This window comes from Sus scrofa, chromosome 15 (genome assembly GCF_054392235.1).
Source record: "Sus scrofa isolate SSC_HxYL_T2T_F1_AM1 chromosome 15, Sscrofa_HxYL_maternal_Yorkshire_Landrace_v2.0, whole genome shotgun sequence".
NCBI classification, from domain to species: Eukaryota; Metazoa; Chordata; class Mammalia; order Artiodactyla; family Suidae; genus Sus; species Sus scrofa.
Genome location: NC_139397.1, coordinates 135,920,915 through 135,946,041, shown reverse-complemented (window position 1 = coordinate 135,946,041; position 25,127 = coordinate 135,920,915). Strand labels below are relative to the sequence as shown.

General features: G+C 49.7%; 2 protein-coding genes and 1 pseudogene across 11 annotated transcripts in view; 2 read left to right on the top strand and 1 right to left on the bottom strand.

Annotated features, from left to right (window-relative positions):
• Window positions 1–312: 312 nt before the first annotated feature.
• On the top strand, window positions 313–11,674 carry LOC146396149 (UBX domain-containing protein 2B-like; annotated as a pseudogene).
• A 183-nt stretch (window positions 11,675–11,857) lies between these two features.
• INHA (inhibin subunit alpha) lies at window positions 11,858–15,616 on the bottom strand. Its single transcript, NM_214189.2, is given in 2 exon segments — window positions 11,858–12,857; window positions 15,288–15,616. Coding segments are annotated over 2 exon segments (1,095 nt in total). The 5' UTR covers window positions 15,550–15,616; the 3' UTR covers window positions 11,858–12,024.
• Window positions 15,617–16,307: 691 nt separating this feature from the next.
• The window catches only part of OBSL1 (obscurin like cytoskeletal adaptor 1), a 27,854-nt gene continuing 19,034 nt past the window's right edge, over window positions 16,308–25,127 (top strand). For 8 of the 10 annotated variants that reach the window (XM_085000516.1, XM_021076304.2, XM_021076303.2 and 5 more), the window contains exons 1-7: window positions 16,308–17,574; window positions 19,650–19,919; window positions 20,003–20,254; window positions 20,418–20,720; window positions 20,913–21,209; window positions 23,130–23,402; window positions 24,534–24,806. In XM_085000516.1, the coding sequence (XP_084856642.1) occupies window positions 16,563–17,574; window positions 19,650–19,919; window positions 20,003–20,254; window positions 20,418–20,720; window positions 20,913–21,209; window positions 23,130–23,402; window positions 24,534–24,806 (2,680 nt within the window). In that variant the 5' untranslated portion in view covers window positions 16,308–16,562. The remainder of the gene's footprint in view (window positions 17,575–19,649; window positions 19,920–20,002; window positions 20,255–20,417; window positions 20,721–20,912; window positions 21,210–23,129; window positions 23,403–24,533; window positions 24,807–25,127) is intronic. The other 2 variants (XM_085000517.1, XM_021076302.2) reach the window with 1 other exon arrangement.

Here is a 25,127-nt window from a genome sequence, read left to right as displayed (position 1 = left end):
TAACCACGACACTGTCTCATACCCCTTTTGCTAGGTCATGTACAATGGAGAAGGCAAACATCAAACAGGCATCTGAGATAAAGGATGAGCTTTCAACTAAAATAATTCCCAAGCATTGGGAGAAAGTCAACATCTTAAAAGAAATATCAAATCCAATGCATAGAAGAACTTTCATGCTGTGGAATAGATCACAGAGCAAGAATAATTATACATTCTCTGGTGGAAATGGATATCTCCTTGATTTTTTAAAAATTAACCAAAAAATTGAACATGATTTTGAAACACTAAAAATCCCTCACAAGAATGACCAGAATGGGCACAGTTAAACGGTACGTGTGTGATCAGGAAGACTGAGGAAATATGTTTTTCTATCACATAGCGCAAAACAAAATAGGCAAGTTAGTTTATTTTTTCAAAAAGCTGAAATACACAGAGGAGTGATCTAACACTTTCAATATCAGCTAATAGTAAAGTTCTGAAGGAGAAAATACAAAGAATATGAGAGGAAGTTATACTCAAATAAATAAAGAACAAAATATCCCAGCATCGAAGACAAACATGACTCTTCGGTTTGAAAGGGCCCATCAAATGCCAATTGGGATCAGTTTTTCAAACTAACATGCCGAACAACTGTGATGCAGTTTCAGATGCCCTGGTAAGGAGGAACTCTTAAACACTTCCAATGAAGAAAAAAAAAAATCGATGAACTACAAAGGTATGAGAATCGTACAGATACTAAGTCTCATTGAAAAACAGGATATAAGAAACAAAAAGGAAAGGGAGAGAGTGTTTCAAAATTCAGAGGAAAAATAGCTTTGACCTTGGAATTATATACACAGCCCAACTATTGTTGAAGTGTGAAAATACAAGACTTTTTTATTTGTGGGGGCCTCAGAAAGTTTATCACCTGCAGACTTACTCTGAAATAAATAATAAAAGAGGATAGATCAATACTAAGAAAAATGAGCCCCCCAAAAAAGTGAGAGGCAAAAAGCAATGGTGAACAAAGACTTTAGTAAATTTGTTCAAACTAAAGAGGACAAAATGGGGGGAAAAAGAGGAATAAAGGAGAAACATTAAAAGGATAAAAAGCCGGGGAGCTGGCAGAAGAAGGCAAAGGCAGCACCTAGTCCACAGAGTAACAGAGGCGGTCTTGAGGGCTGTGGCCTCTAAAGCCCAGAATTTGCAGAATTTGATAAGAATATGAAGAGCCTGCACGGATGATGTATCAAGAAAAAAACTGGCCTTGGGAGTTCCGTTTGTGGCTTAGAGGTTACGAACCCGACTAGGATCCATGAGGCTTCGGGTTCGATCCCGGGCCTCACTCAGTGGGTTAAGGATCCGGCGTTGCCATGAGCTGTGGTGCAGGTCGCAGACGCAGCTCAGATCCCAAGTTGCTGTGGCTGTGGCATAGGCTGGAGGCTGTAGCTCCAATTCGACCCTAGCCTGGGAACCTCCATATGCCTCGAGTACAGCCCTAAAAAGCAAAAAAGAAAAAAGAAAAGAAAAGAAAAAAAACTGGCTCTGGCAGAATTGTATAAAGATGATGTGAAATGCAAATCTTCCTAATCTGATAGACCTTAAATTGCAGTCTTTAAACCCCATGAAAGCCACCTCACATGTTTTCCCACCACTGGGGAGATGTTCACTTGCATAAGGTACTGACCATCGTTCCCTCCATTTACTGTATTCAAGTGAACGTGAGTACAGTAGATTACACATAATTCGATCTCCTGGGAAAATTGTGAGTGAACTTTTCAAAGAGACTAGGGAACATGGGACTGTCTTTCTCAATGAAGTCTCAAGAGCTTTGGGTGATGACATATCTACAGATGGAGGGTATGGAATGAATCATTCCTTTTTTTTTTTTTTTTTTTTTTTTTTTTTTGTCTTTTTAGGCCGCACCCTTAGCACATGGAAGTTCCCAGGCTAGGGGTCTAATGGGAGCTGTAGCTGCCAGCCACAGCCACAACCACACCAGATCTGAGGCGCATCTGCAACCTACACCACAGCTTGTGGCAGTACCAGATCCTTTAACTCACTGAGCGAGGCCTGGGATGGAACCCACATCCTCATGGATACTAGTTGTATCCTTACTGGATAGGTCACAATGGGAACTCCCCGATTGTTCCTTTTGTAAGTGATCTGAATGTATCTACGGAGAAAATCAGCTGCAAAATGTTCAGAATCTGCTTAACCTGTGAAGCAAACAGTTTCAGTTTAGATGATGGAAAATCAAGACCTTACAGTGACCCAACAATTGCTCAATTTCTGGAGTCCCTTAAGAGAAAGGTGACTCTTTGCATGCATGCCTGAAATTCAACAACTTATATTAGAAATCTTTAAAAATGGAGTTATCGCTGGCAGAAGATTTCAAAAGAAATTCCCCAGGAGCTTCTACAGCTGGTTCAAGGGGGCCAAGTGAATTTCAGTATGGAGGATCATCAAGATCAGGAATACGTACAACCTAGAATAAGGCTCAAGGCTTTTTGTAGAGAAAGCAAAAACTTGGATGCCTTAAGCCTGAAATAGTCGGTACATCTTCCTTCCCAGAAGAGGAGTCAGCAGTTGTTCCTGTTGACAATTCATTTAAGAAAAATTCCCATCAGGCTGGCGGATGAGGGTCATTCGATACAAAGTTTCAACAGTACACACAGAGTCCAGGGTGTTCCAGACTTTATTATCCAGTCCCATCCTGAGTTTGCAACTCTTGACTTAATTCTTGTGACTTCATTTCCAGAGAGCTCACTGATAAAAGCCTGACACAAGAAGCCTATATTGGGGTTTTGTTTTGTTTTGTTTTGTCTTTTTAGGGCCACACCTGCAGCATATGGAGGTTCCCAGGCTAGGGATCGAATCAGAACTGTAGCCACTGGCCTATGCCACAGCCACAGCAACATCAGATCCGAGTGGCATCTTAGACGTACATCACAGCTCATGGCAACGCCAGATCCTCAACCACTGAAGAAGACCAGGGATCAAACTTGTGTCCTCATGGATACTTCCCAGATTCGTTACCACTGAGGCATGACAGAAACTCATATTCTTTATGCTGTGATATTCCAGCAACTAAAGTAATATTGTTCTTATTCATGCAGTAGCAGATGGCAAAGATAATATGCCATATTAATAAGAAAAATACTTCCAGCATAAAAACAATCAGACTAGTTTTTAATTACTTTTATAATACATTCTGGTTTTATCCTTATTCTGTCTTCCAGCCTTAATACAGATACATTTGGACTAGGAATAGAACTTGAGATAAATATGTTTTGAGTTTTTAGTTGCAGGGTTGGCTTATGTTGATAATTTTTAAACATCCAGGCAAACCAATTTATTACATGCTCAGTGTTAATGTAACAACGTTTATTTGCAGAGAAAAAATGAACAAAACCCTTGATAAATGGTTTGGTAAAATTTGCATTAAAGCTTCTCAATGCTGCATTGACCAACAGCCATTAATAAATCTTTTTGTTGGAGTTTCCTGGCGGCCTAGCAGTTAAGGACTCCTTGTTTTTTGATGCCATGGCTTGGGTTGGATTCCAGGTATGGGAACTTCTGCATACATGGGCATGGACGAAAGAAAAGAAAAGAAAAAAGAAAGAAAGAAAAAAAGAAAGAAAGAAATCTTTTTGTCAAAGTCGAAAGAGTTTTCGTGATATATACTGAAAAGTATTTCTATTCCAAGATTGAATGAGTTTGATTATTCGGTAAATATTTCTCTTAAGATTTTATGCATCTTTTTACTTATTGATTTAGGTATATTTCTAGTATCAAAAAATATAGCTTGGCATTTTTACCCATAGAGCTAAGATCGTCATGAAATAGAAACAAAAAAGACATTAAGGTTGGCAATCCTCGAGATGTGTTAAGTAGCAGTCCCTTTCAGAGCCTGTCTTGATCACATTCGTTTATTCACTCAACACATTTTTCTAGGGGACCCACTATATATACTTAACACTGTTCTAACCGCTCAACCCAGAATATATTCTACTCCAAGACAAAACTAGTGTAGAAATTCAGGAATGTATTTTTTGTCAGACATACTGGATCTAAAGAATGACCAGCATAACATTTGAAATTCTACTAAATATGTCCTGGATGAGGCCGACTACCTCAGGAATGATAGAAAAGTTTTTTTCTTCCCAGACACTACTTCATCTTTGGTCACTATTCCTGGTTAGTTTTCTATTGCTGCCATAACAGATGACTACAATGGTGGCTTAAAATAACACAGATTAATGATCTTACTTCTGTTGGTTAGAAGTCCGAGATGGGTCTCACAGGGCTAAAATCAGACTAAGAGTGGGGCTGTGTTCCTTTCAGTAGGCTCTAAGGGAGAATCATTTCCTTCTCTTCCCAGCTCCTAGAGGCTACCTTGGCTTTTGGCTCTCTTCTTCCATCTTCAAATCCAGCAACAGTGCATCTCTCTGGCTCTTCTCTGTCATCACATCTCTCTGACAACACCCAAGGTAGAGTCTCTCTTTTTAAGGACGTGCGTGATTAAGTTTGGCCCCTCTGGGAAATTATTCACAGTTATCTCTCCCTGCCACCTTAAGATCTTTAGCAACCTTAATCACATCTTCAAAGTCTCTTTGCTATGAAATAACATATCCTAGGCTCTGTCAGGAGGATCCAGGGGGGAAAAAAATCTGTTCTTTGCTTCTTCCAATCTGCAGAAGCTGCTGGCATCCCTTAGCTCAGGTCTGTATCACCCCAACCTCTGCTTCTAACCTGACATCTTTTTTTTTTTTTTTGATCTTTTTTTTTTTAGGGCTGCACCTGCAGCATAGGAAAGTTCCCAGGCTAGGGGTCTAATTGGAGCTGTAGCCACTGGCCTATACCACAGCTCATGGCAACGCTGGATCCTTAACCCACTGAGCGAGGCCAGGGATCAAACCCGCAACCACATGGTTCCTAGTTGGCTTCGTTTCTGCTGTGCCACGACGGGAACCACAAACCTGACATCTTTTACGACCAACTTTGATTCCCCCACCTCCCTCCTACAAGGACACTAGTGATTACATTTTGTCTACCTAGATAATCCAGGATAATGTCTATATCTCAAGGTGCCTAATTTAATCACACCTTCAAAGTCCCTTTTTCTGTGTAAGGTGACATAGTTGCTGATTTAGGGATTCGAAGACAATATTTTTGGAGGCCCACTATTCTGCATGCCACAGTCCACCTTTTCCCCATAGGTTCACTCCATCCCCAGATAAATCCACCCCTCCCAAAGGTATTCAAAAGACTCAGTCCATGACAGTGTCAACTCAAAGTCCTATCACCAGTTTAGAAATACTAAATCTTGTCATTTAAATTATCTAAATCAAGTATGGGTGAGGATTTGGGTATAATTCCTGGGGGACAGTATCTCTCCATCTGTGCACCCATGAACCTGTAAAACAAGTTCTCTACTCCCAAATACAGTGGTATTTGGGAGTAGAGAACAGATGCAGACTAACAATTTCAGACATTCCCATTCAAAAAACAGAAGATGGAATGAGAAAAGGAGCTACCAGCCCCCAGCAACTTAAAAATCCAGCAAGGCACACTCAGTTAGGTTTCAAGGCCTGGGAGGAATGTGTGGCTTGCAGCTCCATCCTTTGGGTTTGTGACTCCCTTTCAGAGATCTTTTCTTTTTCATGGAAGGTGGCACCGTTTATAGACAACATTTTTAGCAGCTTGTTTCTTGACTGTGGAATGAGGAGGAGGCAGGAAGGTATCCAACTACCTTCTTTCATTTCATGCATTCTCTGACCCTTTCCGTTTAAAATGGCAGTGTTTCTACTGGTATAACATTCTCAAGAAACTTGTGGGTCTCCTCTGCATCTAATGGGAGACAGAAGGCTCCTCCACAGATCTTCCATGGATGGTACCATCTTTATCTCTGGCTTCTTATGAGATGGCTGAGGTTGATCTATGAGTCACACACTTAAACCTTTCAAAGAGCCTTTGAATGACTGAATACTCAGACCTTGTGATTTTTCTGAGATATTAAGAAAATATTGTACAGATGCATCCTCATCTCTTTTGCTAGAGCAAGCTTTCATGAGAGTGAATCTCTTATTTTAGTGTCTTTTGCCTTTTGGGTAGGCTGAGAATTTCCCAAACGGCTTCTTTTTATTTGATAGTTCTGTCCTCAATCCATCAATCTCCTCTCACATTTTGCTATAACCAGCAAGAAAAAAGCAGGCTATTCTTCTCATACTTTTCTTGGAAATCTCCTTAGCTGAATATGTAAGTTCCTCACGTATTTTGTAAACTTTATTTATTTTTTTCATTTTTCCTTTTTTCTTGGGGGGGGGCGCACCTGCAGCATAAGAAGTTCTCAGGCTATGGATCCAACTGGAGCTGCAACTGCTGTCCTACACCACAGCCATGGCCACAGCCATGGCAACGCAGGATCCCAATCACATCTTCGACCAAGGCTGCCACTTGCCGCAACACTGGATCTTAACCCGCTGGGTGAGGCCAGGGATCAAATCTGCATCCACATGGATCCTAGTCGGGTTCTTAACCTGCTGAACCACCATGAGAACGCCACAAATTTTGTTTTCTATGTAACTGCAGGACACAATTCACCTAAGTTTTTTGCTGCTGGAAAATAAGAATCCCTTTCCTCCAGTTTCAAATGGCATGTTCTTCATTTTCTTCTGAGCCCTCACAAGCAGTGCCTTTAATGTCCTTATCTCTGCTAACAGTCTGTTCAAAATGATGTATATATTCTCTGTGGTGATTTAGGTATTGTCTGTTATGCTCCTTACTTCCTTTGACCGTCACTAGCATTAACTTCCATATATCTACTAAGATCTATTCCAAGCAATCTGGTCTCTTTCTGTCATGCTCATCAGACGTCTTCCAGCCTCTACCTACTGTCCAATTCCAAAGCCACATCCACATTTTTAGGTATTGGTTACGGTAAATAGCACCCTACTTCCAGAAGTGCTTCCAGAAGAGCCTGTTATATCTACTCACTGCCAGCTGCCTTGAATGTGCTAAGGGGAGGATTGGAATCCACCTTTCTCCAGGAGCCTGGTTAATTCAAGAAGGTAGATTTACCTGTGCTAGGTGTGTTAATACTTGGAGTGCTACCAGAACTGCCGCAGGATAGAAGGGTCAATCCCAGCAGAACAGAAAAATCATTTTTCTCAGTGTCATAATACAGAGTGAGAAGATTATTCCTGGAGTTTCCTAGTGGCTTAGTAGGTTAAGGATTTGGTGTGATCACTTTCTGTGGCTTGAGCCAGGAACCCTGGCCCTGGAACTTCCATGTGCCACAGATAAGGCGAAAAAAAATAAAATAAAAAGAAAGTCAAAGACTTGCAGCACAATACATAAGACAGATACCATTTTGAGGGAAAAGACTGTTTCCACAAGATATGCGCATGATGTAAATTCATGGAAATATGTGTGGCACCATACTTGCCTCTGTGGAGGCGACTGGAATTGGAAGAATGATTGAGAAGAACCTCAGCAGTAGTTTTGTTTTGTTTTGTTTTGTTTTTCCTAGTCAGATCATGTTATTTTTTTTTTTTTGGTTTAACAATTTTTTTGTTCCACAAAGATTAGACAGTGTAGCTCATTGATGTAAACCGGTGATATTCCCATTGTAGCATTAGTTTTAACATTTGAATCTTACTGTGAGACTATATATTATTCTACTTATGAAGTCAAAAACAAATAACATTGTTTTAAAAAAAAAATCACCGTCAAGGAATTCCCATTGTTGTTTAGCACAGGTTCCATCCCTGGCCTCGCTCAGGGGATTAAGGATCCGGCGTTGCCGTGAACTGTGGTGTAGGTTGCAGATGCAACTTGGATCCCATGTGCTGTGGCTATGATGTAGGCTGGCAGCTATAGCTCTGATTCAGCCTCTAGTCTGGAAACTTCCATATGCTATGGATGCCATCCTAAAAAAGACGCACACACAAAAATCAACATCAAAAAATGAAGTGCCCAGAAAGTAGTGAGGAAGAGGTGGTTGACTCTGCCATCTTGGGTCTCAAGGGAAGTCACAGAAAGTATGACATCAGAATTGGATCTTTTTTTGGGAGGGGGCCATGTCCCCCGCATGTGGAAATTCCTGGGCCAGGGATCCAGCCCATGCCACAGCTTTAACCAGAGCCACAGCAGTAGCAACGCTAGATCCTTAACCTGCCGAGCCACGAGAGAACTCCAGAATTGGATCTTAAAGAGGCATTGCCTGAGGAAAGGAGACATGCTATAGACATGCCAGCTTGAGAATAAAAGGATGTATTTGAGGAATGACAAGAATTTGTATCAGCAGAGTTTGGGTGTGTGTGGTTAAGTGAGGAGAAGACAGGAGGGGAGAAGTGCTGCAAGGATAGATCTAGGGTCTTGGGGGGTGGGGGAATGCGCTGGGGTTGTGGGATGGAAATCCTATAAAATTGGATTGTGATGATCATTGTACAACTACAAATGTAATAAATTCATTGAGTAATAAAAAAGAAAGAAAGAAAAGTGCTAAACAAAAAATAAAATTAAATAAATAAATAAATAAATAAATAAATAAATAAATAAAACTAATCACAAAAGTGACATCCCATCACCCTTACTGTATTCCATTGGTTAGAAATAAGTCTACAACTAGACCCACCCTCCCCTTGAGGGTTATATTAGTGTTCAGGGGTATGCTGTAACCAAAGGTCCCCAAAGGGGACCATCTCAGGAACCTTAATGTCTCATGAATTATCTGCAGGGTTTGCCCAACAACAAATAAGAAGGGCAGGTGGATAAGGAAGAGGAAAAAAGAGTGTTTTCTGTACAGTATGAGTCAGCTGTTTTCACTTGGGATTTCTAAGCTAGCAAGCGTGTAGAGGATAGCTGAGAAATTTTTTTAAAAAAGGATAGATCTAGGGTCTGTTGTAAAGCTAGTTGAACTTGTGTAGACAAGTGCTTAAGTCACCTAAGGGACGAGATCAACAAAGAAGTCGTCCTCTGGCTACCAGATTGGAATCAGAGGTGGGACATGGATTGGAGAGGTAGGGAGTGACTGCTAGAGACTGGTTAAGGAGGCTGCTGAATTGCCCAATCAAGACTTGCCCTTTAGAATGTAAATTCGTACCACCACTGTGGAAAACAAACAGTACAGAGGTTCCTTAAAAAACTAAAAATAGAGCTACCATATGATCCAACAATCTCACACCTGGGCGTATATCCAGAAAAGATGAAAGCTCTGATTTGAAAAGATACATGCACCCCAGTGTTCATAGAAGCACTATTTACAATAGCCAGGACATGGAAACAACCTAAATGTCCATCAACGGATAATTGGTTTAAGATGTGGTGTGTGTGTGTTTGCGTGTGTGTGTATATATATGTGATATATATGTGTGTGTATATATATATCATAGTGTTTGTGAGGATGTGGGTTTGATCCCTGGCCTTGCTGAGTGGGTTAAGGATCCAGTGTTGCTGAAAGTTGTGGTGTAGGTCACAGATGTGGCTCAGATCCAGCGTTGTAGTGGCGGTGGCATAGGCTGGCAGCTGCAGCTCCGATTTGACTCCTAACCCAGAAACTTCCATATGCTGCAGGTATGGCCATAAAAAGAATTTTTAAAAAACTGGAGTTCCCGTCGTGGCACAGTGGTTAACAAATCCGACTAGGAATCAGGAGGTTGCAGGTTCGATCCCTGGCCTTGCTCAGTGAGTTAAGGATCCGGTGTTGCCGTGAGCTGTGGTGTAGGTCACAGACGCGGCTTGGATCCCGCGTTGCTGTGGCTCTGGCATAGGTTGGCGGCTATAGCTCCGATTAGACCCCTAGCCTGGGAACCTCCATATGCCACAGGAGTGGCCCTAGAAATGGCAAAAAGACAAAAAAAAAAAAAAAGTGTGTGTGTGTATGTATGTCATACACACACAATGGGATAGTTCTCAGCCATAAAAAAAAAAATGAAATATTGCCATTTGCAGCAAAATGGAAGGAACTAGAGAATCTCATAGTAAGTGAAGTAAGTCAGAAAGAGAAAGACAACTACCATGTGATATCACTTACAAGTAGAACCTAAAATATAACACAAATGAACTTATCTACAAAATAGAAACAGGCTCATGGAAATAGAAAACAGACTTGTAGTTGCCAACAAGGCGGGGTTGAGAAGGGAAGGATTGGGGGTTTGGGATTAGTGGATACAAACTCTTATATATAGAGTGGACAAGCAACAAGGTCATACTACATCGCACAGGGAAATATTGTAAATATCCTGTGATAAACCATAATGGAAAAGAATATGAAATGTATAGTATAACTGAATATGAATGTATAGTTTAACTGCATCACTCTGCAGAAATTGACAACACTGTAAATCAACTATATTTCAATAAACTTTTCAAAAAAGCATGATATATTGCCATTTATAGCAACATGTATGGACCTAGAAAATATACCATGTGTATATATATATGGTCAGACAGAGAAAAGAGAAATATCATATGATACCTTTATATGTGGAATCTGGAAAATAATACAAATGAATCTATATACAAAACAGAAACAGACTCATAGACAGAAAATAAACTTGTGGCTATCAAAGGGGAAACAGAGAGGGCAGAGGAATACATTGGGAGTATGGCATCAACAGATACCAACCACTACATATAAATAAGATAAGCAACAAGGATTACTGTATAACCCAGGGAAATATGTTCAATACTTTACGATAACCTATAATGGAAAATAATCTGAAAATATATACATGTGAATGATTGCATCACTTTACTCTATACTTAAATTATTGCCCCTTAAACGGCAAAATATATGTAGAGAGAGAAAAAGGGCTTGACCTGAGAGATAATCAGGAGGAGGAAGCACCAGTCGTCTTCTCTCAGCATCTACCCCACCTTCGTGTGGTAACTGCACCCCGCTTTAGGGAAGCAAACAAAAACTTCACCTTGTGTTTTAAGCTCAGGACTCCAGGGTAGGACACATGATCTAAGTCATTAACTTGTTTTGTTCCCTGGGCCCCTTTTCCTGGAGGAGCACATGACCCTCATCAGGACAATCAGGCCATCAAGACCCAATTCTGGGACTTCTGTAAGAAATCTCCCCCCTGCTAGATGAAGTGGTGTGATGATGGGAGCCTGGAATGGCCCAGGCTCCCATAGACCTGGGATGGAGCCCCCTACCTGCCTGAGAGGATGTAGAGCCTATAACTGGATCCTGGTAGCATCTTCTGAGCAGCTGAGTTAAGGGGTTAAGATACCCAGGGAACCTCAGGACAGCCAAAGTTTCAAGCTCCTGAATCCCAGTACAGCCGGCCTCACAGAACCTACAGCAAGAGCCAGTGGGAGATTCAAGGCTGTCCCAGGACCCTCGGCAAATTGAATCCTCAGGTCTTCATATCTGTTTCTCTGCCCTTGTCAACTTTCAGATGCTGTCAACTGGCCTTTCCCTTACCTCCCCCCTGCCCCAAGGTCCTGACCAGCTCTGAACATCTCTCTCAGTGGGGCCCCCAAAGTCATGATCTCTAGTCAGCCTGCAAATCACCTGACCTTGAGCTAGATGTCTGGCAGCTAGGGTAGAGTGTGGCAGGGGAGGGGCTTAGGGCCCCTTGGAGGTAGGCTCTATGAGGGGCAGGCAACCCACTTGACAATCAGGTCCGGCTTGTGTGAGAGCCAATTCTGTTTCCAGAGTGGCAGTCTGGAGCTTTGAGCACTTTTTGGTCCCTCTGCCCAACCCTTGTAGCTTCCCACCAGATATACATCGAATTATAGCTCTCGAACCCCGGATTTCCCTGGTCAAGTGAGGCTGAGCAACCTGACATCCCACAATCCTGTGCTCCAGGGACCCAGACCTCCCCCCAGCACACAGACTACTTCAGAGAAGCCTGAGAATGCGCACCGAGTCATCTGCACTATGCTGTTTATTGTCACATTACCCATGGGACAGGGGCGGACAGGGAGGGGAGCCTCCAGGCGGAGAGGCGGAAGGAAAGGGGAGGTGGGAACTCTGCCTTCCTCCAGGCTGGTGCCTGTGGGAGCTCGGCCACCAGCGGGACACCCTTAGATGCAGGCACAGTGCTGGGTGAGAAGGTTGGGCACCGTCTCGTACTTGAAAGAGTAACCTCCATCCGAGGTGGTGCGAACGCGTAGGGACCTCATGGTCCCCGGGAGAGCAGCGCAGCAGGGCTGAGCCCCTGGCACCAACAACAGGGGCTGGACAGGGGTAGGGGGGGCCCCAGGGACAGACAGGGGCAGGTTGGGCAGGGTCGGCAGCCCGCAGCCCCCGTGACAGTAGTGGAAGATGAAACTGGGAGGGTGCACGATCCACCGGTCCCAGCCCAGCTCCTGGAAGGAGATGTTGAGGGAAGCTCTGTGGCAGTCGGCGTGCACAGCGGGTTCCTCCGGGGGCCTCTGCAGCAGGCGCAGCGCGGCGGGGGACCAAGGCCAGGGCAGAGGGGCGGTGGAGCGTCGGGCCCTCTCCCCTCCGCTGGGTGGCCTGGCCCGAGTGTGGGCCACCAGGAAGGGGGTGGCCTCGGGCCGGGCTGAGCAGGAACAGAGAGGACAGCGCAGCAGCAGCACCAGGACTGGGTGGGTCAACAAAGGGAGGGCAGAGGCGGCCAGGTGCAGCACAGCCCAGCGAGGGGGTGCCTGGCCTAGTGACATGGGCACAGCCACAGGACCCCTGGATGACAGTGCCAACAGGTCCAGCAGGGGCCCAGAGCTATTGGCGGCTGCCATTCCCTGTCTGTCCAGTCCCGTGTGGAACCACAGCTGAGCTGAAGTCACCTGGCGGCTGCGTGTGTGCTGGGACGGCCGGAATACATATGTGAAGAGGCCCTCCTCAGCCTCCCGGGCCAGCTCTCCAGCAGCTGGCTCGTCCCCACAGCGGGCACCTGCAGGAGGCAGAAGGAAGGGAGAGGGCAGCCCTGACTGGCAGAACCTGGGACCCCTCCTCCTCAACAGGCAGGATCTGGCTGCCACTCAGGAGCCTGCCAAGCACTCAGTTCTTCCCAAGTCTTGGGAGAATGGAAGGACGCGCCCGCTCCCCATTTGTTATTCCATTATCAAGGGACTTTAAAAACACCAGACGTTAAAAAAAACAATAATAAAAACTAAAAAAAAAGGGAGTTCCTGCTGCGGCTCGGTAGTAACAAACTCGACTGGTGTCCGTGAGGACACGGGTTTGATCCCTGGCCCTGATCAGTGGGTTAAGGATCTGGAGTTGCCAAGAGCTGAGGTATAGGTCGCAGACGAGGCTCAGATTCCACGTTGCTGTGGCTGTGGTGTAGGCCAGCAGTTGTAGCTCTGATTCAACTCCTAGACCCCTAGCCTGGGAACGGCCATGTGCCATGGATGCATCCTTAAAAACACCAAAGAAGAAAAAAAAATACATTTCCAACTTCTCTCTGAAGTGGTTTTAGCAATCAGTATTTTCATCAGCGATATGTAGGCGCTTTCTCCGTTCTCCAATGCCTGGAATTGTTAGTTGGATTTAAATTTTTGTTCATCTGAGACTATGAAATGGTACTTTGAATGATGTGCACACAGGCATTTGCTGTATTACTCTTTATATCTTTTTACATGTCAGAAATACTGCATGGAAAATTCTTTAAAATAGGGAGTTCCCTGGTGGTCTAATGGTTAGGATTCAGTGCTTTCACCACTGCAGCCCAGGTTCAAACTCTGTTCTGGGAACTGAGATCCCACATCAAGTCACCACACGCCATGGCCAAAAAGAAAAAAGAAAAGAAATTCTTTAAAAAGACCAGTTAGGATTCCTCCTATGTCTCAACAGGATGGGCAACGTCTCTGGAGAGCTGGGACGCAGGTTCAATCCCCAGTCCAGCACAGTGGGTTAAGGATCCAGTGTTGCTGCAGCTACTGAGTAGGTCACAACCGTGGCTGAGATCTGATCCCTGGCCTGGGAACTCCATATGCTGTGAGGCAGTCAACATAGAGAAAAGAAAAAAAAAAAAAGAAAAAAAGAAAGAAAGCAGGTTAACAGCAAGAGGGAGGAGGAGAAAGGATACAGCTCAGAATAAAGGACAGTTCTTCCTAAGAAAGTAGAGTTGGCATCCTTACCCTGAAAGGCATATAGACTGTACCAAACAGTCATGAACCAGCACTAGCTGAAGTACTGACAATTGAAGCTTCACTGTTAAGTGGATTATCTCATTATAAACCTCACGACAGAAAAATAAGGTATATACTTTAAAGCTGGGTCACTTTGCTGTACAGCGGAAATTGATAGGACATTGCAAATCAACTGTAATTTTAAAAAATAAAAAATAAAGTCGATCCCTCAAAAATAAGTAATAACTCGGATTTAAATTCCAAACAAAACACAAATAAAATAAACCTCACAATAATTGATCCATTTTGCAGATAAGAAAACTGAGGGTTAAAAAGACGAAGTGCCACTTAACCACTGCGTGGCCAGGCTGGGATTCTGCCTGACCCCCTAAAGCCACACTTTCACTCACTGTGCCTCACGGGTGTCGGAAGCGCAGGGAGAAAGGGAATCCTCTCTGAGAGAAAAGTGGACCAGATTATGAGAGAGTCTATCCAGGAGTTCCCACTATGGCTCAGCCTGACTAGCATCGATGAGGACACAGGTTTGATACTGGCCTCGCTCAGTGGATTAAGGATCCGGCGTTGCCGTGAGCTCTGGTGTAGGTCACAGACGCTGCTCAGATTCTGCATTGCTGTGGCCGTGGCATAGGCCAGAGGCTACAGCTCTGATTCGATCCCTAGCCTGGGAACCTACATATGCCACAAGTGCAGGTACAGCCCTAAAAAGACAAAAATAAATAAGTAAATAAACAAGAAAGTCTAGCCAAAGGGAGGCTTTACTCATTGAGTCAGTGGAACACAGGGAGGTGAGAAGGAAACTCCCAAGCTTCCCAACTAATCTTCCTCCTGCATTCTAGATACCTTCTCAAGTCTCAGTTACTTGGGGCTAAAGAAACAGTGTTTGGAGTGGGGAGCAAAAGCAAAGATAGAAGGAAAGATGGCAGGAAGGGGCCCACACCCAGATATCTCCTTCTAGAGACTCTTGGCCACCCAATCCACTGTCTCCCACATGCCCCCGATGAGCCACACACTCTAGATGCCCCATCTCACTCCACCCTGAGAGGTAGGCATTACCGCCCATCTTACAGAAGAGGAGACAGAGGCTCAGCAAGGTTCAGTAACTGGTCCATGGTTACAAAGCCAGTTGAGTGGCAGGTCTGGGATTCAAATCCAGACAGGCCTGGCTCCCAAGCCCATGGTATGCCACACTGTTTCTCAAAGTCAAGGTGCCAGTTCCCCACCCTCATTACCTGTAGCCGGGAAAAGGATGGCCTGGGAGACATCCTCCTCCTCGGGCTCAGAGCCCCTGCGCATGAAGCCCCCCACAGCATGTCTTCGGGGCAGACGCCTGACTCCAGGATCCCCACCTTCCCCAGTCACTGCCGGGGGTCCCAAGGCATCCAGGAACAGAGCCCTCACCTTGGCCAGGACAAGCTCCCGGTCCAGCTCCGGGCCCTGGCAGCCATGCCCACTCCGTGGGGCCAACAGCAAGAGGAGCAGCTGAGGCCACATAGCTCACCTGGCCCTGCCAACGGTGAACCCACACCCAGCCCTGTGCCCCTTCTGTCAGGGTCTGCCCAGGGCCTCCCCAATCTCCCCTCCCCATCCCACCAGCCGCCCTCTTCTACCTTTCTCACCCCAGTCTTCCCAGCCCTTCCCACGCCCTGCAGTCCGAGTTGCCCCTGCCCATGGCATTGAGACCTCCTATCTCTGACGCAGATGTCTGTGGCCCTGAGCCTTATCTCCCACTCCCGCCAGGAATGTGGGGGTGGGGGGGGCGGGTGAGGCTTTTCACCCCGAGTGACCTGACCCACACACACAACTCCCTGCCCCCCCCCCCCAACACACACACAAAGTTACAACCCAGCATCCAGCACAGAGGTGACATCAGGTGGGACAGGAGTCTGGAAGCTGGGGTCTGCCAATTCCTAACAAAGTTATTTGTCAGGAAGACAGGACAAGCCAGGCCCTCGGACCTTCAGGGTCTCCTTTCAACCAAGCAGCTGCTGGGCCAGTCCTGGGGGGAAGGGCTGGGGCATGAGCTAGAACTGGGGGTAGGGTGGGGGGCAGGTGGTCCCCCCTGCTCTATACTTAGCCTGGAGGAGCCTGTCTGGGCTCTTGTCCTCCAGCTGTGTCATCAGAGAATATTTTTGGGATTGGCAGCTGCAGGCGCCTCTGCCACTCAGGCCCAAGCCTGGCGGGCGGTTGGGGACCTGGCGGCTGGAGGTGGGAGGGAGGAGGGGAAGGGGCCCTGGCTGTGGGAGGGGACTGGGAAGACTGGCTCTCCGGAGCAGGAAGCCAGGCCGCAGGCAAAGGAGGCTGCGGGGCCCCTCGCTGGAGAGGCAAACAGGAAGGACTGCCCCCTGAGCCCTGGGTCCCCGGCCCGGGAATCGCCGCCACCGCAGAGCCGCAGCTCCCGGCCGAGGGTAAGGAGACGAGCCGGGAGCGGGCGGCCAGGGGAGAGTTCCGCGGGCCCCGTCACCCGGTCCCAGGCGAGCCCCGCCTCCCGGGCTCCCGCGGCCGCGATGAAGGCGGGCTCGGGGGATCAGGGGAGCCCCCCGTGCTTCCTGCGCTTCCCGCGGCCCGTGCGGGTGCTAAGCGGCGCGGAGGCCGAGCTCAAGTGCGTGGTGCTGGGGGAGCCGCCGCCCACTGTCGTGTGGGAGAAGGGCGGGCAGCCCCTGGCGGCCTCGGAGCGCCTGAGCTTCCCGGCGGACGGCGCCGAGCACGGCCTGCTGCTGAGCGGCGCGCTGCCCACCGACGCGGGGGTTTACGTGTGCCGCGCCCGCAACGCGGCTGGAGAGGCCTATGCAGCGGCTGCCGTCACCGTGCTGGAGCCGCCGGCTCCCGAGCCCGAGCCCCAGCCCGCCGAGCGCCCGCTGCCGCCGCCCGGGGCCGGAGAGGGCGCCCCGGTGTTCCTGACGGGGCCCCGGTCCCAGTGGGTGCTGCGGGGGGCGGAGGTGGTGCTGGAATGCCAGGTGGGGGGCCTCCCCGAGCCCACGCTGTACTGGGAGAAAGACGGGATGGCGTTGGACGAAGTGTGGGACAGCAGCCACTTCGCGCTCGAGCCGGGCCGCACCGAGGGCCGCCCAGGAGCGAGCCTGGCGCTGCGCATCCTGGCGGTGCGGCTGCCGGACTCGGGCGTCTACGTGTGCCACGCCCGCAACGCGCACGGCCACGCGCGGGCCGGCGCGCTGCTGCAGGTGCACCAGCCCCCCGAGAGCCCGCCCGAGGACCCCGACGAGGTCCCCAAGCCCGTGGTGGAGCCACTCAAGTGTGCGCCCAAGACCTTCTGGGTAAACGAGGGCAAGCACGCCAAGTTCCGCTGCTACGTGATGGGCAAGCCTGAGCCCGAGATCGAATGGCACTGGGAGGGCCGCCCGCTGCTCCCCGACCGCCGTCGCCTCATGTACCGCGACCGCGGTGGCGGCTTCGTGCTCAAGGTGCTCTACTGCCAGGCCAAGGACCGCGGCCTCTACGTGTGCGCCGCTCGCAACTCGGCGGGCCAGACGCTCAGTGCTGTGCAGCTGCACGTCAAAGGTACCGCGGCGCCCCCGGGCGGCCAGAGCCCTGGGGAGGGACCTCCAGCGTCCTCCCAGACCCTCCCCACTCCAACCCCACTCACTGCCCAGAAGATGGCGGGGCTAAGGAAGGTCGAATATTAAAATGCCATTTCCCACCCACCTCCCAGCCCCCAGGGATTCCGATCTAATTGGCCTCCAAGTCCTCCGAGAACATCTTAGCAGCCCCCCCCCCCAAGATTGTGAAGCAGAAAGTGGAAAACCACTCTTTAATAAAGGACTTCAAGGAATGATAGATGTACAGACCCAGAGGGGCCCAGAACTCTTGTAGTCCAGTGGTTTTCAACCTCTTTGTTATTTTCACCGATCCCCCAATGGAAATCCTATCTGGGGCCCCACCATCTAAGGCAGATGAAAGGATCGGTTTATTTTATTTTGCTTTTTAGGGCCACACCCGCGGCATATGGAGGTTCCCAGGCTAGGAGTCAAATCAGAGCTGTAGCTGCCAACCTATGCCACAACCACAGCCACATCAGACCCGAGGGGTGTCTTCGACCTATACCACAGCTCAGGGCAAGGCCAGATCCTTAACCCACTGAGCAAGGTCAGGGATCGAACCTGCATCCTCATGGATGCTAGTCAGATTCGTTTCCACTGAGCCAGGAAGTAATCTCTGAAAGGATCATTTTATAGGTGTAGATTTTTCAGTCCAAATGTAGAACATGTATTTACAAAACGAACCTGTGAGAACAAGGGGTCTTTTTTATTGAATATACAGTTTAACGTCCATAACCAGGTCTAGTCTGTGAGCCCTGTGGGGAAGGCCTAGCTGTAGGCCTCACATTGAGAAACTGCTGATTTACAACAAAGGACAACTTGAGGGAGGAAAAAAAAAAAAATGCCCTGCAGTTTTTGACTATTCTTTCATTAGACTGCTCTCCAGTTTTGCAAGACAAGGAAAGTGAAGGAGAGGAAATTTATATTTCAAAATTGAGTCCCCATCAGTGTCTAATTTAATGCTTACATTGCGCATAAATAGAAAATTCAGGAGGGGGAAAAAAAAAACCTCTCCCCACTCACAGTGAAAGTTAAAGCTCTCCATAAGTTAAACCTCTCCAACTCACAACATTATACCTTCACTAGCTATTACCCAAGGTTTCCCTCAGAGGAAAAAAGTTGGCACATCCCCTGGGTCCTGCCTGGCACACAGTCAGGCATGCAGCACCTGTGCTGCCGTGGTGGCCTCTCAGGTACAGTCAGTGTGCACAAACTAACCCCCTGGACAGAAAATAGCCCACGGTGAAAGCAGAGCTTCCAGAGCCACCCAGCAAGACAGTCATGCTCCCCCAGCAGCCCACCTGAATCCACTGGCCATTCCTATTGTCATGCTTTTTCTTTGTTTGGATTTGTTTGTTTGTTTGTTTTGGGGGCCGTACCTGTAGCATATGGAAGTTCCCAGACTAGGGGTTGAATTGGAGCTGCAGCTGCCGGCCTACACCAGAGCCACAGCAACACCAGATCCAAGCCACATCTGCAACCTACACTGCAGCTCACAGCAAAGCTGGATCCTTAACCCACTGAGCAAGGCCAGGGATCAAACCCGCATCCTCACAGATACTAGTCAGATCCATTACAGCTGAGCCACAGCAGGAAGTCCCACCATCATGCTTTCTTTTTGTAAAATGCAGTTTTGAAAGTAGATAAAATACTTTCACAATGAAATGCAGCTCAAACCCTTGCAGAATTTTGGGCGTGCCTGTGAGGGGCCCCAGGAAACAGTTTGAAAATCACTGATGTGGTCCAAGCCCTTCCATCCCTTTCTCTGCTTTACAAGTAAAGAAACTGAGGCCCAGAATCCCAAAAATGGCCTTAGGCAAGGTGGACATGGCTAGTGAGTGTTAGGGTCAGATGACAATTTGGGGTCGTCTGACTTCCCTTCTGGGGGTTTCTCTGATGCCACAGTGCCTGCTGGCTCTGCGAGAAGAGCAAACTGGCCTAAGCTAATGTGGGTTTAGGCAGTGGCTGATGGGAGGAGAGTCTTTCTCCAGGTCTGGCTCTCTCCAGAGCCTTCTCTCGGCTTTCCGTTCTCCACAGAGCCCCGCTTCCGCTTCACCAGGCCCCTGCAGGACGTGGAGGGCCGGGAGCATGGGATTGCAGTGCTGGAGTGTAAAGTCCCCAACTCCCGCATTCCCACGGCCTGGTTCCGCGAGGACCAGCGGCTGCTGCCCTGCCGCAAGTACGAGCAGATCGAGGAGGGCGCCGTCCGGCGCCTCATCATCCACAGGCTGAAAGCGGATGACGAGGGCGTCTACCTGTGCGAGATGCGTGGCCGGGTGCGCACCGTGGCCAACGTGACGGTCAAAGGTCGGCTGGCCAGCGGGAGGAGGCCGGACCGAGGCAGGCGGATGCCCAGACCGCAGGCTGATGGCCTCCCCTCTGCATCTCAGGGCCCATCCTGAAGCGCCTGCCCCGGAAGCTCGACGTCTTCGAAGGAGAGAACGCGGTGCTGCTGGTGGAGACGGGCGAGGCTGGGGTGGAAGGGTGCTGGACCCGAGATGGGGAGGACCTGCCTGCCATCTGCCAGAGCAGCTCCGGCCACATGCATGCCCTGGTCCTGCCAGGGGTCACCCGAGAGGATGCTGGCGAGGTCACCTTCAGCCTGGGCAACTCCCACACCACCACTCTGCTCAGAGTCAAATGTGAGGGCATGAGAGCCCCTAGGCAGACTCCTCCAGGGCTGGACAGAGGGTCAGGGCAGGCGGGTGACCAGATGCCAGGGGGGGGCTAGTAAAGCAGATCTAAGGTCAGAGGGCTGTGGGAGGCTGGAGCAGGGCTCAGATGCAAACCCTGCCTTTGTCTCAGGCGTCAAGCACAACCCTCCTGGCCCCCCGCTGTTGGTGGAGATGTTTAAGGGCCACAAGAACACGGTCCTACTGACCTGGAAGCCTCCCGAACCAGCTCCTGAGACCCCCTTCATCTACCGGCTGGAGCGGCAGGAAGTGGGCTCAGAAGACTGGATCCAGTGCTTCAGCATTGTGAAAGCTGGCGCTGTGGAGGTGCCCGGAGACTGTGTGCCCTCCGAGGGCGACTACCGCTTCCGCATCTGCACCGTCAGCGAACACGGCCGCAGTCCCCACGTTGTGTTCCACGGGTCTGCTCACCTCGGTGAGTCGGTCCTGCCAGCCCGGCCTATCAGCAGCTGTACCCCAAGTCTTGCCCGCCCCATCACCCTCCTCCCTTCCCTGGCCCTCAGTCCTTGGCCTGTTATCTGTCTTCTACCTGCCGATTTCCCCCTCTGCGCCGCCCCCCCCCCACCCCTGCCCCGGTTCTGATGGCTGCAATCTGTCCCCATCTCAGTGCCCACAGCTCGCCTGGTGGCTGGTCTAGAGGACGTGCAGGTATATGACGGGGAAGATGCCGTCTTCTCCCTTCATCTCTCCACCATCATCCAGGGCACCTGGTTCCTTAATGGGGAAGAGCTCAAGAGTCATGTGCCAGAGGGCGAGGTGGAGCCTGGGGCCCTGCGGTACCGTGTGGAGAAGAAGGGCCTGCAGCACAGACTCATCCTGCAAGCTGTCAAGCACCAGGACAGCGGGGCCCTGGTCGGCTTCAGCTGCCCAGGCGTGCAGGACTCAGCCGCCCTCACCATCCAAGGTTGGTGCTGGTGGGGACCAGGGTGGGCAGACAGGATCAAGGACATAGAAATCCCTTTGGCAAAATGAGGCAGATGCTGGTCCCACGTTTCACATCTGGGCAAGGAGAGTACGGAGCACCTGCGGTGAGCTCCGATAGAAAGCTTAGTGACCCAGAAGGCCTGATTCCAGCGCATGCACAGCGTAGAGGGAACTGCTTGTCATTTTCATCAGCATCATTTTGGGGAGCACTTTTCGGTTTGCAAAATTCTGTCATATTTGTCATCTCAGAGACACAGACCCAGGAGGCCCCTGGTCCTTGACTGCTTCGTGTCCTGTCGTGTAATCAATAATGCTATCAGAGCAACTTCCTGTGTGCCAGGCACAGCCCTAGGCACTTTACGTGTGTTAATTGGCACAGTCCTCTCCACAGCCCTCAGGATAGATTCTTTTGTCATCCCATTTTACATATGGGAAAACTGAGGCACAGAACCTTTCAGGGTCTTGGCCAAAGTCACAAAGCTAATGAGCTCTAGTGTTGGATTATGGACCCAGGGTGTCTGGCTCCAGAATCACACGCTGTCCCCTGGGGAAACAGGGAGGGCGAGGGAGTGAGGTTTCCTTAAGGACAACAGTTCAAAGTAGGGGTCTGGGGAGTTCCCGTCGTAGTGCAACGGAAGGGAATCTGACTAGGAACCATGAGGTTGCAGGTTGATCCCTGGTCTTGCTCAGTGGGTTAAGGATCCAGTGTTGCTATGAGCTGTAGTGTAGGTCGCAGAAGCGGGTCAGATCTGATGTTACTGTGGCTGTGGTATAGGCTGGCAGAAGCGGGTCAGATCTGATGTTACTGTGGCTGTGGTATAGGCTGGCAGAAGCGGGTCAGATCTGATGTTACTGTGGCTGTGGTATAGGCTGGCAGCTGTAGCCTCTGACGGGATCCCTAGCCTGGGAACCTCTGTACGCCATGGGTGCAGTTCTAAAAAGCAAAACATAAATTAAAACAAAACAAAACAAAAAAGCAGGGGTCTAGCATTTGCCACTGCACCATTGCTGGAGTTTGTAAGGCCAATCAAGGAATTCCTCAGTGCCCACGGGCAGAGCCTCGAGGCAGTAAGTTGCCAGCATCCCGTGAGGGGGGCAGAGTAAGAAATAACCAGCAACCAGAGCAGCATTTCTGAAATGCAACCCAGGGGGATTCTCCTATGGCGCAGCAGGTTAAGGATCTGACATTGTCACTGCAGCAGCTTGGGTTGCTGCTGTGGCATGGGTTCGATCCCTGGCCCGGAAACTCCCACCTGCTGCAGGCGAAGCAAAAAATAAAGAAAGAAAACTAAACTAAACTAAAATGCAACCCAGAGTCGCCAACATCAGAGCCATCTGGAGGGCTGGTTTAAAGTGCAGATTCCCAGGCCCTTGCATGCTCAAGGGGAGGGGCCTAAGAATCTGAATTTTTAGCAGCCTCCCTGAGAATTCTTATGCACACTAAAACCACTGCTCTGAAGAGTTGGTGTGTAAAAGCAAAACTTTTTTTTTTTTTTTGGTCTTTTGCCTTTTCTAGGGCCACTCCCGCAGCATATGGAGGTTCCCAGGCTAGGAGTCGAATCGGAGCTGTAGCCGCCTGCCTACACCAGAGCCACAGCAATGCGGGATCCGAGCCGCGTCTGCAACCCACGCCACAGCTCACGGCAATGCCGGATCCTCAACCCACTGAGCAAGGCCGGGACCAAACCTGCAACCTCATGGTTCCTAGTCAGATTCGTTAACCACTGCGCCATGACGGGAACTCCAGCAAAACTATTTTTTAAATCTCAGATGCATCAACAGCAGTCACCTGGCCTGATGTGCCCACCCCCCTACCCTGAACCCAGGCCCCAGAGGGGGTGCTTACTGGGGTAGCGGAGCACAGCTAAGGCGCTGCATGTGACCACGCCTCTCTATGCAGAGAGCCCGGTGCACATCCTGAGCCCCCAGGACAAGGTGTCGTTGACCTTCACGACCTCGGAGAGGGTGGTGCTGACCTGTGAGCTCTCCCGGGTGGACTTCCCAGCGAGCTGGTACAAGGACGGGCAGCGGGTGGAGGAGAGTGAGTCGCTGGTGGTGAAGCTGGATGGACGCAAACACCGCCTGATTCTGCCCGAGGCCCAAATCCAGGACAGCGGCGAGTTTGAGTGCAGAACGGAAGGGGTCTCAGCTTTCTTCAGCGTCACGGTCCGAGGTCAGGGACCACGGTAGCCTGGGCTCCCTCAGCTGAAGCTGATCCTGAGGCTGTGTGACCCCTGCGCCCTGGCCTGCCTGCTTGGGGTGGGGTGTCCCTTCTGGGGAAGGGGTGCCCTGGTGGGCTAAGGGATATGATTTCAGATCACACTGCTCATGCGTGGCCCTCTAGCACACTAGACCCCCACATACCCTCTGCTGGGGAAGAGTGGGGGAAACTCCATTCAATTAAGGGGAGGGGGAGGTAAGAGCCAACATTTGTTGGGCACCTGCTAGCCACATCCTGGGCTGAATACTAAGAAAGTACACTGTCACTTAATCTTCACAACTGCATGTGTGGCAATATAGCTCCAATCACAGGGGAAGAAATTGAAGCTCAGAGAGGTTATGTATCTTGCCCAATGGCACACAGACAGAAAACACCCTAGCTGGGTTCACATCCAGAACTGCTTATTCCACCACCCCAGGCAGCCAGAGTCAAAGGGAAGCTTTAGATTCAGTGGTCCAGAAGTTCTAGAAGCCAGTCTCTGTTCTGGCTTCTTCAGAACCACTCTGAAAGCCTGTTATAAGTGCATAGCCCCAGGGTCTTCCAGCCTCCTGAGCCAGAATATCCAGCATGGAATCCACTCTGAGAAGACAACTCAATCTTTTCACTTTGAGTGGAAATCCTGTTTCAGCCCCATTGCCGGGAGGTCCTCTGACCTCTGCCTGAATAGCCCCAGTGATGGGGAACTCACTACCGATAGGGAGCACTGTCCCGCTGTAGCACTGCTAAGTCATTCTCACCTCCTGCCTGACCTGGGGCCAGGCACTGGGGGCTTCATTGTAAAAGCAGCAGCTACCATGACCCTGACGTGATGCGACGGAGACCACCTCACAGTCTAGACAAAGGCCTTCTGTGTCCCCACCCAGCCCCCTCTGAGCCTCTGGGGACTCACAGAGCATTCAGGTGCCACGTGACCTCCTGTCCCATCTCACCTGTCGCACCCTCAGTATTCCATGTCCTTGCACAGCCTGGCCTTAACCCTCCCAGTGTCCTCCCAGGAGACTGTCTCCTGGCCAAGTGGCCAGCGTGGGCTCCTGTCTCCCACGTGTGGGTGTCTGTGTGACCCCATCTCTGTTTCCCCCCCAGACCCCCCAGTGCACATCCTGGACCCCCGGGAGCACGTGTTTGTGCATGCCATAACATCGGAGTGCGTCATGCTGACCTGTGAGGTGGACCGGGAGGGCGCCCCTGTCCACTGGTACAAGGACGGGCAGGAAGTGGAGGAGAGTGACTTCGTGGTGCTGGAGAACGAGGGGGCCCATCACCGCCTCGTGCTGCCTGCTGCCCAGCCTCCGGATGGGGGCGAGTTCCAGTGCGTTGCTGGGGACGAACGCGCCTACTTCACTGTCACCATCACAGGTGGGGTTCTGGGTGGGCTGAGGGCGGGGAAGGTGTCCCCTGCCCTTGCCCCCCGCAACTGTCCCTGCTTCCTTCCCCCTAGCTGATCACACACCCTCCCCTTTTCCTCCCCAACCCACGGTCTGCACCCTGAGGTTCAGTCACCTACAGAAAACGCATTGTCATAAACCTACCAGTCACAGCCGCACAAGTCATAGCACAGGGAAGCCTACCTTCTGTGTTCTGAAGACCCCTGCGGAGGGACCTTTAGAGATGGCAGTGCTACCATGGGGCAGGGTCGAGGGGGGGGGTTGAGTCCAGGCACTAGAAGGGGTCTGGGCC